Source organism: Nipponia nippon, unplaced genomic scaffold (genome assembly GCF_047370975.1).
Source record: "Nipponia nippon isolate SJK-2023a ecotype South Korea unplaced genomic scaffold, ASM4737097v1 scaffold_1, whole genome shotgun sequence".
Lineage (NCBI taxonomy): Eukaryota > Metazoa > Chordata > Aves > Pelecaniformes > Threskiornithidae > Nipponia > Nipponia nippon.
This window is the reverse complement of record NW_028262290.1, coordinates 56,071,517-56,085,050: the sequence shown is the minus strand read 5'-3', so window position 1 is coordinate 56,085,050 and position 13,534 is coordinate 56,071,517. Positions and strand designations below refer to the sequence as shown.

Here is a 13,534-nt window from a genome sequence, read left to right as displayed (position 1 = left end):
TTGGTAACTGGGTGGAGGATGGGGAGACCGACACACAATTTGAGCTTCGTGGAGGTTATCTCCATGCCAGTCTCTGTTATTGAAAGAGTAGCAGTCTTTTAGTTACTGAAAAGACTTCTGCTATATAGTAAGAAAAACATACAACAAAGAGGGCATAGAGGAATTTCAGTCACTATACAAAGAAGGTTTCCTTATAACTAACCGGTACCTGGACAATCATGCAGCTATGGTAGGTCATTGGTCCTGCTGTAAATGCCATCACTTAAATGTAATTTCTCCATATGCAAAGCCCAGTTGAGGTCCACCAACATATTTAGGAGCAAGGTCATGAAGCGGGTGAGTTAGAGGATGAGAGGCTCTGCTCAGGCTGAGTAACAGAAGAGCAGGAGCTTTTGCATGATATAAAACTCTGGATCTGATCAGCAGTCACTATTATTTTCTCTCAAAAGCCCTCACCTGAAACATTATAATAGGATTTGGAAGCAGTGTCAGATGATTGCTGGCAAGTGTAGACAAATAGCAAATACCTAGAAAATAAAGACTAGCTGGAGCTTGGTGGCAATTTACTTGGTAAATCATAAGTTCAGATGCAGGTACTGTTTGGGGAGGAGGGCATTTATAAGCATATGAGACTGGCACAAAACATTTACAAAATGTCAAGGTTTTTTTTTGTTTAAATCTATTTTTAAAATTTCTAAAAAGAAATACGCACAGTGCATTAGAAGATGTATAATATAATTCCTTGAAAAAAAAATAATTATGTTACTGAGTTTGCTTCTTAACTGCTATACATTTTGAATGAAGCCAGATCCATTCCCATGCCTTCCCTCCAACCTGTTTGCTGGTACCAACACTGAGCAGACCCTTTCACTATCTGTACAGCTCCTGAAATGCCATAATGAGTATAAATCATTCAGTGTGGTTTAGGTACAAATTCATTATTTATCACAGTGAAAAAATACACTGGAGACAAAATGGTGCTGTGGTAAAACTTTCATGCAGCTAATAGTTTTAGTTATGATTATTGCACAAGACTTCATTACTTATAACTGTCACAAGCAGTAACTTCTAAGCAGGGTTACTGATTCAACACGGTGATCTTGCTTAGCCCTTTTAATGCTATTTGAATTTATAGCTTACAGGTGTTCTCTTTGCCCGGTTTCTCAGTGAATTCCCATCAATTAAACTCACTGATAACTAAGAAAAGTCATATATTACAAAAATCAAAGATTTTTCACAGTATAGCCCTGCTTCACCCCAGTGAGTAAATTTAATTTGAGAAATGCTGAAGAACATTATGTGCTACCTTAATAAACAAGTATGAAGTCCTAGCTAACGAAAACATGGACAATATTTTCTACAAACAAGTGTGTTTTCATCAAGAATAATTTCGTCACCATTTCTGTATTATTTCGCACTGTACCTATGTATTTACATCAGAGAGAAAAGAGGGAAAAGTGATTTCAGATTGGAATAATCATGCTTTACACACATGCTGTGTGTATTATGGCCTACTTAAAAGGTTCAAGGCAATGAAAATCAGACTGTCATGCTCAGCTCTAAGAAGTAGCCTTCAGATTGCATTTTGCTATATTATGTTTATAGAGCTAAATTCTTCTATCAGCAAAATTCTCTCCCTCTAGTGATGTTAAACAGAGTAGTGCACATGCACTTTGGAGCAAAATTTGTCTCTAAATAATATGCCTGAAAGATATTTCATCTCATCTTGTATATTTCTATCATTTTCATAAGCATCTGAATGCAGTTTTTCACTCTGTTAAAAGGAACAGCTATTTTACAGAAAAATTACTTTGACTGTTACAAGCACCAGTTCTTGAAGTGTGCCTCAAAAACCAGGTGCTGCAGGGGAGAAGAGGGTAAGTTCAGGCATGACAGCATCCCCATTAGCAAGTAAGCCTTGGATGGAAGGGCCTTGAGAGAAGCCACTGCCCTAAAAAGCCCACAGGTAACCTGGGAAAGCCCATTTACAGTTTTCATCTCAGTCTGTGTCCTAGAGAGATGTGTTGGAGACATTACTAACAGCCAGCGGACTCGCACTTCTCTCCTCTCATGCAGAAATGAATGGAAACAGTATTTCTTGCCTTCCCATTTTGTATCTGCCTTTCTTTCTAAAAACATCAGTGAACACAAGCTGCAGCCATGGTCCTCCATCAACTGGAAGTGATTTCCTGAGTGAACATGCCTGGAGAACAGCACTTGTGCCTCTAACAGTCCCAACAACCTGGCGGGCTCGAAGCACAAATGATTTCAACTGAAGTTAGGAGCTGGCCAAGAAAACCTCAGTTTCATGGGGGAGATTGCTGCTACACCAGAGGTCCTTGCAAAAGAGAAAGCAACGCCTCTGGTTGCTCCCCCTCCCGTCCTCCTGCTTTCAGCATCAATAAAGAGAGACTGTCACCTGCTCGGTACGGCCGTCCCACAAGCAATAAATGCCCCTTTCTTCCCAGTTACACAATTCTCTTTCATTTCTTGCTAAACCATTTCATAGCATTCACATCAAATCTTTCAGCAGCTGCTACCTCTGTCCCTAATCCTCCCCTCTCTTTGTCCGGTCCAGCAGGGCTACCCTTCCCCAGCAGCGTCAACGCTGCCATGGCCATGCCTCTTTCTCTTCCCTGGCTCGCAACGCCAAACCCAGACAAAGAACGTGAGAAAATACACATTTAGCAGCTGTGAACAAGTGACTGACTCATTCTCCCCACGGGGAACAGGAGTGAGTCCTGTGCCATCTCAGTGCATTTCTACAATAAGTAGCAAAAATGGTTTATTCTTCCCCAGGTATGGAGTTTTTAGAGAGAGGATTACTCTAAGAGGTATTACTTGCAGGGGAATTCATAGAATCATAGAATGCTTTGGGATGGAAGGGACCTTTAAAGGTCATCTAGTCCAACCCCCCTGCAATTGGCAGGGACATCTACAACTGGATCAGGTTGCTCAGAGCCCCATCCAGCCTGACCTTGAATGTTTCCAAGGATGGGGCATCTACCACCTCTCTGGGCAACCCGTTCCAGTGTTTCACTACCCTTATTGTAAAAAATTTCTTCCTTATATCTAGTCTGAATCTACCCTCTTTTAGTTTAAAACCATTACCCCTTGTCCTATCGTTATTGGCCCTGCTAAAAAGTTTGTCCCCATCTTTCTTATAAGCCCCCTTTAAGTATTGAAAGGCTGCGATAAGGTCTCCCCAGAGCCTTCTCTTCTCCAGGTTGAACAACCCCAGAATTAATGGTCACTGTACATAAAGGCACCCAACACTTGCCAAGCATGATTTCATAGTTGCTTAAACTTACACTAAAGACCATCTAGTTGTGAAATATCTTTGCTGAGAAAATATAAGGAAGGCATTCCCTAAAGATGCCCTGGTGGCTCCAAGGAAATTATGTTTGGGATGCATTAGATGTTTAGTGGAAGATGTTCAGGTCTCGGAGAAAATCCACTTGCTGTTGTCAAGCCTTTGAGAAAAGACCTGGCGTCTAGATGCTCAGGAGAGAATTGGTAAGGGTTTTGCATTGGTGCAAAGAAAGGAAACTTTGGAAAGAGTTTTCTGAATGCTTGCTGGTTGACCAAGTTAAATTTTTAATATACATCAGTATTTCTCATGAGCTGAATTAGGATATCAGGAAGGGGAAAATGACAGTTGCAGGCATGTTGCTGAAGTAATCTGTTAGTGACGGAGTCAGTTTTTTCTCTCCTGGCAGTCTATTGACTCAAATGGTGATGTTAATAACCTAGACAACAAGAGAAAAAAGAAAGCAAGCCTTGGCAGTGATATGTGTACTTATCAAATCTGTGAGGGTACACTGCCTTTGCTTCTAAAGTTATAAGAAAGAAGCAGCTTTGGTAAGTCACAGAAAGTCCTAGCAAATTCCTAGAAGGGACCGTTCTTAGAGACATCTCAGTTTTGCAAGGATATGCTACAAAGAAGTGTTCACAGCGGTAGGAAAACTCTGAAGCTCTGATGGAGAATGCCACAAGAAAGGCATCTGAGGGAGGGCCAAAACCAGCTGAAAAGTTCACAGTAAAAAAAAAAAAAAAAAAAAGGGGAAGAGTTGAAAAAGGGAAATTGAAAAAGTAGGTGAATGTAATCGTGGAAACAAATTCAATGAACCACAGTACAGCAGCAGTTAGAGAAGACTGAGGCAGAAGAAAGTTAAAAAATATTCAGAAAGAAAACATTATTACCTGGTGAAAGAAGTAGCTTCAAAAGAATCAGTAGAAGTGTTTCAGGCAAGATTAGCAGAGTGATAAACCTACACTGTGATAAAAAAAACAAAATCTGAAAAAAAATTAGGAAGCATTATGGAAAAGGAAAGCACCATATTATCTTTTGGCTAAGAGGACTGAAAAAAGCAAATAGAGCGGTGTGATTAAGCAAAGTGAATGCCAGGGTGCTGATGAAGACATTCAGAGAAGAATGGTGTCTAACTGGAAGACATCAAAAGTTGATAAAATCCACAGGTGTTGGTTAAAAATCTTTATCTATCCAGATCTTAGCTCAAAATACATCTATAGGAAATGCTGCAAAAGGCTGGAGGGATGGAGCGTACTTATGGAAAAAGAAAAAAAAGAAGGGAAAGAGGTGGCATTATTCTAAAGACCTGTAAGTGACTCACTGATGATCTGAGAGCTCCTTATTGGAACAATCAGTGAAAAACAGAATATTTTGATGATGAGGAGTACCTGGCAGATACCAGAACAAAACAAGAGTCTAGATGTGGTTTTGATAGATTATGCACAAGCTTCTGAAAACATGTAATGAAATGGGAATCCAGAAGTGCATTAGCTATGACACAGGGGTAGGAGAAGAGATAAGAGCGCTGTGAAGGACATGGCAGGTAAGTCCTTGTCACCCTTCCTCTTTGTTGTAACTTTGCTTCTATTATTTGCAAAGCTGAGACACACTGAGAAATGTTAGTGACAAAAGAGGAAAGCCTGTCTCATATCTACTTAATACAACAACTTGAAATTACACGGTCAGGAGGAGGCAAAAAATTAATTTCCCAGTTAAAACTGCAAGGCTTTTTTGAAGGAAATAAGAATCTTATTTAGACAGAGCAAGCCTGTATATATTTCACACCAAAAAAATCCTGTTGAAACAGGAGATTGAAACAGGTACTGGGGTGAAAGAACCTGTAACAGCACTAAACATCATAAATGTTAGGAATTCTTCAAAAGATTATCATAAAAAATGAAGGTGGCTTTAAAGAAAGAGTGCTTTCAGAGATGTGTACAATCCCTAAAGATATTTCAGCATACAAAATACATTAAAGGTAATCAACGTATATGCCATCCACTGCAGTGAGAAACTGGACCCAAGGGAATTGTATGGCAGGACAAAGCAGAAGTTAGCACTGAATTAAGCAATAAACGTGAACGCAGGTGTGAGAAAACCTTTTTGTTGATCAGAGGATGATAGAGGAAAAGGGCTGAGAATAGTCAAGGATATTACAGAAAATGAGCATATGGTGAGACTGAGCTATATCAGAGAGTGAATACTGTCTAACTGGGTCTCAGGCAATGCTCCAGGACTGGAGAGGAAAGATGCTCCTTCTAAGTGTCAGCCTTTGAATAGACAAGATGCACAGTCAGGGTGGACTGGGAAGAAGCTACATGGCCTTTGGGTGACTTTTCTCCTGATATATAAAGCACTAGTTTTCCCACCGGCATGTCTAGAATACATTCCTTTAGAGCTTTGTATGCATTAAATGTTCCTAAAGAGGCATTGCTTCTGGTAGTTACTTGAACACATCTTGAAGCAAGAATTTTTATTTTTTTTTATTTTTCAGCAATGTCAACAATGTTGCAAACACATACTTATCTGGCACACATATCACTGTGTTTCTCCAGCTTTTGGCTCATTTGTCCTTGTTTGACCTGCTGAGGACCCCAACCCCTGTCTTCTCGCCTACTGTGACCTTGTGAAATTCTGACTCCCAGAGAAACCACCACTCATGGTACGAAAAAACAGACTATCTCTACTACTACTACTATATCTTATGCTACATCTTATGCCCTGCTGTGCCTCCAGATCAGCATGAATGCATCCCGTCATTCTACCTGCCATCTCCCCCTTTCCCTATCTCCCCTCCAGCCTTTGCCTCTTATGGAGCAAAGTCTGCCTCCAAAGTAAGGGTACGTTCACTTTGACTTGCAATGCAGCAAAGACAGTTGAGTGAGTTGGGCTTCCCTGCCCTGCTAGGCTGCAGCAATCTAAGAAGCAGGGTAAATTTAGCCTGGTTAGAGATAGCTTGAGACTCCAGCACTGCTGGACCAGTTTCTTTCCCACTGCTCACCCACAATTTAGTTTCTCAAACCGCTTATTCTTAAAGACCGTCAAGCAGTATCTACTGGACCTGTGTGTTAATCAACAACAAGCAATATATTTGGTACTGTGGATGACACGGTATTTTTGTATGGAGTATTGAATGCAGACCCTGTAACGTGGTATCATGTCCATTAAGCACAGCATTCACAAATAACATTAAGAAAGAAGAATAATAGCTAAAACATCATGCAGACTTTATCTTTTGTGTCAGGCTCCTAAGTAATCTAAGCAATACTGATATTTACACCGGCTAATGATCTGTCCTGTTAGGTACAAAATGCTCCAAAACTCTTGCACTGGACTCCCCATAATGCAAATGCACAGAGAAATTAAATAGGGGTTGTCCTTATAAAACTGAGTCAGGCTTTGTGCTAGTTGACTTGCAAGCATTGTTTGAAAGATTAAAATAACACATAATTACACCAGCTCTCTAAATCTGACCAGGGCTCAGAGGATAAATGCCTTACCTCATTATGTTTAAATGCTCTATCTCAATCTGGTTTAAAACAGAGCAGAGGCTGCGAGCTGCCTATCTGCTGTACTGTTAAGAGAACAGAAATACCACTACAGACTGGCATGTGGGCTCCAGCAAAGAGCCACGCTTAGTATTTAGCTTTCCTTTACTGTCCCCTGCTCCTCAGCTCACTTGCTTCCAAGGATCGTCACTTCACCCAGTATGACTATGTGTCAGCTCCAATTGAAATGATCCCTTTTCTCAACAGACAGCGTTTCTGCGCCTGAAGTGCAATGTTATTTATACATTACAGACCACATTCCTGCTGCCTAGCTTATGCTGGTGGCTCCCACTGTCACCACTGAAGAGCACCAGCCAAAGCGGTGGCTTGCCTATCTGAAGTATCCTTTCAGAGACAAGTCACGCACACCTCATTTGACTCTCAAATAGGTGGAAGTCCCAGTCTGCGTAAAATACAGTCAGAGCTAGCTGGAGTCAAATCAAAGATAGTTTTGCTCCAGTAGGAAGAGAGGCTTTGAGGAGCCAGTTTACAATGGGACAGAAGCACTGTGAGAAGCCCCGGACAAAAGCCCCAGCATCACTCCTCTACCTCTCCGTTGTTTCTAAATTACTGACACATTTGGGACATACAACAAAGGCGAGGAGACCTTTTAGGCAATTGCACAAGCAATATCAGCAGGCATTTCATGTAAGAGTTAGTCTAAGATACTTGCGTGTCAAATTTCCCATCTAACCCAGCCACATTGTTCTGCATAGCTTTCCTGACTATTGCTTACCTCTTTTAACTTGTCCAGCTCATTTTGCAGTGTCTGCTTGGATACTTCCACCTCAATAATTTGCTGCCGAAGGATTTCATTTTCGTCTTCTGCTTTAACACGTTTCTCCTCCACGCTCTCCAGCTCATGGTGCAGTCTGACAGAAACATCTTTGGCTACCTGGTCAGAAGAGCACAAACACATGAAGAGGATCCATGAGGAGCAACAGCTACAGTACGTCTCCTACAGTAGGAAGCATATTACAACCCTAGACAGTCAAGAGATTTTTAATTCAATTATGAGACTGTTGATGAAGGACCCCAAGCCTTCCAAGTACCAAAATGAACATTCATTTCTAATAAAGAAATCCAAGATGAAAATATATTTGATAACCCGTCTCCAGCTCCCTCTCCACATTATGCTAAGGCAACGCCGTGAACAGCAGGAGGAAATAAGCAGATACCAAACGTGCACATCAAAGTCCCAGCATATCACATCGATAAAACAAAAGATGAGGAACTGTGCTATAAAGTTAACAGGTCATCGATCAAAGCCGCATCCATGCAGCAGTCTCATCCACCCAAATTTGCTGCTCTAGCAGCAATCACAACTAGGCAAGAGTGATATGAGAGCACAGAAATATATGCTAGCTTAGGTTTTCTGAGTCCAGCCTAACGAGAATAAATATTTATTCCAAAAACATTTGGAAAGGTGATTCATCACGCAAAATGATGAATTACTGAATTACAACAAGTCAGCAAAACCAAAGCAAACAACTAAAAAACCTCAATATCTCTTTAATTTGAATCTATATAAAAGATTTTTACTGAGTAATGTATCATTTCTATTATGATACGGTTATAATTTGTTTTCTATCATAAAAGAGAAAATTAGGTCTGACATTTTGAAAAGTCTGATGACTTGATATGTTGCTCTCATTTCCACTGCTGGGAACCAATCATTCCAGTTTCAGAAGGTTTTACGTTTCACATTTTTAAGTACAAAATGCTTAATAATTCTAGTGGTAAGCAGTCCTTCTCCACAGAAGATATTTGCAAAACAGCTACAAGATAGCAATATTAAGACAGATGAGTAAAACTAGATAAGCATCGTACCTATACAAAGCTTAGCCTTGACGGAAACATTTCTGAAAAATATAAAAACTGTTTCAGTATGAACATAATTTTTACAGGAATTTGTGGTTTTATGGGAATAGCATTTTGCTTCTCTATCTGCCTTGCTAAAGTATCATAACAGTCTGTTCCTGTTATGAGTAACTCATTAGGCACTAAGAAATGCAACTTTGACTAGGTTTTTTTCAGTTATTTGGCATAAGCAAGAAGAGAAAAGGAAGGAAATGGCATGAATTGGGAAAAGCATATCAGGTTTTGTTTATGCAGTTTTGCAAAGCTAAGGTTTTCAGTAAAACCAGTAAAACAAAACCCTTTAAATCTTTCAAATGCACAAATGTAACTTGACTGCATTTCTTTCATTTTGAATCTAAGCACATGGTTTTTTACTCACTAACACATCTTTTTATGATGATAAGCTGCATATTTGTTCTCCACCGCAGAAGAAGGAAATTGGTCCTGACATTTGGAGAACTACTGCCTGTTTCATGTGTCACCCTCCCTTCCATTGCAGGGAGCCAAATCCCGGTCTGCTCTCTTGCGCTGTGAATATGAATCTCTCACCCACCTTTAAATCTTGCTCCAGGCTCCTAATGAGCTCTCCATCCACATGGCCTGTTTGTGCAACTTTCAAGCTTTTCTGTTCCGCTTTCCTGAGACGATATTGCAGAATGCGGCAATTCTTGTTTGCCCGGTCCAGCTCTCGCCGGAGCTCCTGCAGCTGGTAAACATCTTCCTCTAAATAGCTGTCACGCATTTCTTCCATTTCAGCCCGAAGTTCATCCAGCTCATCCTGTGAGAAGTCAAAACAGTGCTCCATCATACCTCTAAATCTCACCCACGGGAGTAAAATAGGAAACACACTCACTAGGATAGCATAGTAATGAAGTGATACAGATTGCAACACGCAGCTCCAGAAGTCATAGGAACAGAAGTTTTATCCCAACATAGACTAATTATGCTGGACTAAATTAATGAATACTTATTATATTTCTTACAATTGTTTTAATAATTAAAACCAGACCAGATGCTTATCTGGCTCCTGAAACTGGTAACACTTTCATTTTACCATCTCTAATTAAAACAAAAAGTGCATAATACTCTGCGACTATCTGAACTGATTCCTTGCTTTATTTAGACTACAGTAAACATACTTAACTAAGTACCTCAGCATCTCTGTGTGATGTGCCTTTTTAACAACCAGCACTTCCTAAAAATGAAATTGTCTCTTTAAAACTTTAATGAATCTTTACACCATATACCAAATTGCTCCATATGAAAATGCTGTCCCATCTGAGCCTTGTAGCGTGCACTTGCTTAATGACAGATGGGTTGGGTGCAGAAGAAAGTGGGTTTCTGTTGTGTGCACACACATTTCAATAACAGGACCACAGGGACAAAATAAAACCTGTGCCCGTGCGAACAACCTGGTCATTCTTTTCTGGGCATCATGAACTGTCCCAATTCCACATTATATCATGAGTGGCACATGCTCTCTAAAGTCAGATTTAAAGATTTACGGCTGAACAGGATAAGCTCTATCATTCTCATTTGTTTAATCTGTGCATGGCTGAAGCTCCAGAGCTAAAACTCGGTCTTCCAAGTACTGGGGTAAAAGCCATGAAACTACTGCGTGACAGGAAAGCTATGACTCTACTAACTTTGAACAAAGTTGGGGGAAAAAAATCAAGAAAAAGAGCCAGGAGGAAAATACTTGAAATGAACTATTAATTTTTATATTGTTTTCTCCAAAATTGCATTTGATATTATAAAGGCCAAATTTTCTGTGGAAAACATAGCTTAAAAAAGATTCAAGGAGAACATGTATCGGTGCTAGCTGCACTGTCATCTCACTTCAGATCTGTAAATAACACTTGAAATACCAAGGATGGTTGAAGAGTATTTCACACTTGTCTCAGGTGGAGAAGACACTGCTGTGGAGTTACCTCCCTTGACAAAGTCCCCCGCCAGGCTGGACCATCCCTGTCCCATCCCTCCATGAACATGTCTGCCTACATCCCCCTTGTAGTCCTCTCAACCATTCCCCCTTCCCATGGCCTAACTGGATGGATGGTCATATTTTTCCCTGTATTCATCTTACTCCACTGGAGCTTTAGTAATAAATGAGGGACAGATCTTGTCTCTGAGCACAGTCCTGACCAAAGGAAGACGTGTCGAACTTCTTTAGCCTTCTTAGTTATGTTAGAATTATAGTGTTACTCCTACCAAAATCCCATCCACATATTAAAAACTCCAGTATTTATACAGCTATGTTTTAACTTCAGTTAGTTGAGTCAGCATAAGTCAAATTTGGGGTAAGCACAAGGCTTGTTACTTCCAAAAGGACCACTTTGAGCTCAGCAGCGAGGCTTTGCTCCACCAGTACAGCCCTCCCAGGGCTCTATACAGTTCTCCCTAGATGCTCAGAAAGGACAGACAGGTTTTCTCACAAGCCCACTATATCGCTATACATTCTCAATATATTCAGATTTCTGCTGTAGGGGCATCCTGTCCCACAGTCTCCCTGGGACAGCTGCAGGAGTAGGATGTTTGCATGGATGGAGAAGCTCAAGGGTTACTCCCCAGTGAGCTGGATCATGCTTGCACCATACACTGTCTGAAAAGGAATAATAGTGTAAGCACAGTAGCAGAAGTTACCCTTGCAGCAATGACATCCTCAGAAGTTGCAAATACATTAATTAACCACAAACAGCTGACTGCGAGGAAGCAAACGAGCTCTGCAGACCAAATCCAGCAGGACTCTTTCAAAAAAATTTATGGTCCGGGGCCTGTCTACTCCTTCTCAGGGTACAGCCAAATACTCTGGCCAGTTTACAGCCAACACACTGGTGAAGTTTTGGTAAATGACTGATACTTTTAAAAAGAAAAACATAGCAACGTATGCTTCAGTGAACTGAGGGGGAGACCTCTTTTTCTTTTCAATGTACACCTGTTTCATTGTGCTTCACATTTACAGACGCTTTCAGGAGGTAAAGTAAAAGTTTACCCAGTAAAGACAGAGATGCAGAAGAAAATGTCAAGGTTTTAAAAACTGGTTAGAAAGTAGCAGTGGCTTCTGAACCTAAGACAAGAAGTACACTTTTGCATTACCAGCTTATTAACTAGATATTTTGGCTAAGGTACTCATACCAAAAGTACAGCTAATACAGCCCTCTGGGATGAACACGACCAGAGTTATTGCTTAGGGCCGTCTGCAGACTCAGGAGTTGAATCTACCTCAGCTAGATTTAAGTTCAATTAACTTTTTAATATCATCTTCAGAATGCTAATGTTAGATTAATAATTTGGTTGTAAATTGAGAATTTTGAAACACAAATCCACAATAAAGGAAAACATCTGTCATTACCAAATTAATGGGATCTGGTTTATAATCTGATGTTTATATTTAAGAACTAAGCAATGGCTTTCATGTATTGTGGCCTGCAAAGAGCAATTAAAATGTTATTGGTCATCTCTTAAACTTCCTTCTTCTCTATATCAGGTTTTGGAATTAGTAAATCTGGTTGGTTTCTAAAGACAAATAATCCACAATATTTGACTTCAAGGTATTTATTACAACCAAATTTGGAAAGTGAAACTCACATCATTTTAAACAACCTAATCCCTGAAACAGTCATCCCATTGAAACTGAATATTCCCAAATCCTCTCAGTGGGCATGGGAGCCCTCCCAGTGACTCTTACAAGTCACTCTGTCCCTGTTGGAGACTTGAATCCAATGTCTTTCCTCCCACCAAAGAAGTTCCCCAAAGAGCTGCAAGCGTTGGCATGAGCTATGCTTCAGGAGATAGGCCTGTCTTTTACCTCAGGAAAACTGAAGTTTTCTCAACCTCCCTTAATGCACAACTCTGACTTTCCAAGTCTTTGATTTTTTTTTTTGTTATGCTTGCCTCTGGTTTTGGTTACAAATACACAGTTTGCTTTTCTCTCATGTAATTTTGCAGATAAACTAGAATTTAGGATACACTCAAGAAAGCTGTACTTCAAAACCTCGCACAGTTCTCCTCTCAGATTTTTTTTGACTGATTTGAGCTTCTTTTCCACACTCAATTTTTTTTCTACTCCCAAAACTTTCATATAGAAATCAGACTGTTTCCCAACCCCTTGTATTTAGGAATACAGCATCCTTTGGATGAGCTTTAAAACACAGCAACATACATGCAAACATGAAGGCACAAAAAATTTTGACCATATAAGGAACAGAAGCCTCGCCATACGGGCCGCACGCAGCGCCAGCCTGCTTTCTGCTGTATTACTGCAGTGCCTGGGGCTTGGACCTATGTAGTCTGTCCAGCTCAGGGAGGAAAAAAACTCATATAGGACGGATTAAATCTTTTTGAGTAGCAAGGTGAAGTCCTATTTTTATATATTAAAAAAATATATACAGGAGCATGTCACTTCTGAAACGTCAAAATATAGGAAAATGATATGTGGTTCAGATTTTGTATGACAGCACACAATTATGGATGCTGGGATAATCTTTTAGTACTTACAGTAAAGACATCATCTTGCTCTCAATACAGGCCACAAAACCAGTGGCAAGGGTGTAGATGCTTCCAGTTCATAACAGCTTATTCGCCATGGTAGGTACTTGTGATTCTGCCATAGACACTGAAACCTTGTGTCAGCGTCTCCTAAGTCAGAGCTGTTACGATTACACCTACAAAACCAGGACAGCTTAAACTCCTCTTCTGAAGTGATGTGTGCACACAAAACAGAGGAAGCTAAGTTAAAGACCCAGGGAAGTGGAAATTACAACTGAAACTACGATGGTCCTACTTACTAAATAGGCAAACCTACCACTTTGAA

The 13,534-nt window shown here is 40.3% G+C and overlaps 1 protein-coding gene across 10 annotated transcripts in view; it reads right to left on the bottom strand.

The window, feature by feature from the left end:
• The window catches only part of MTCL1 (microtubule crosslinking factor 1), a 112,010-nt gene that overhangs the window by 90,152 nt on the left and 8,324 nt on the right, over window positions 1-13,534 (bottom strand). For all 10 annotated transcript variants that reach the window (XM_087756443.1, XM_087756460.1, XM_087756468.1 and 7 more), the window contains exons 2-3: window positions 9,275-9,499; window positions 7,598-7,756 (exon numbers count right to left, since the gene is read on the bottom strand). In XM_087756443.1, the coding sequence (XP_087612569.1) occupies window positions 7,598-7,756; window positions 9,275-9,499 (384 nt within the window). The remainder of the gene's footprint in view (window positions 1-7,597; window positions 7,757-9,274; window positions 9,500-13,534) is intronic.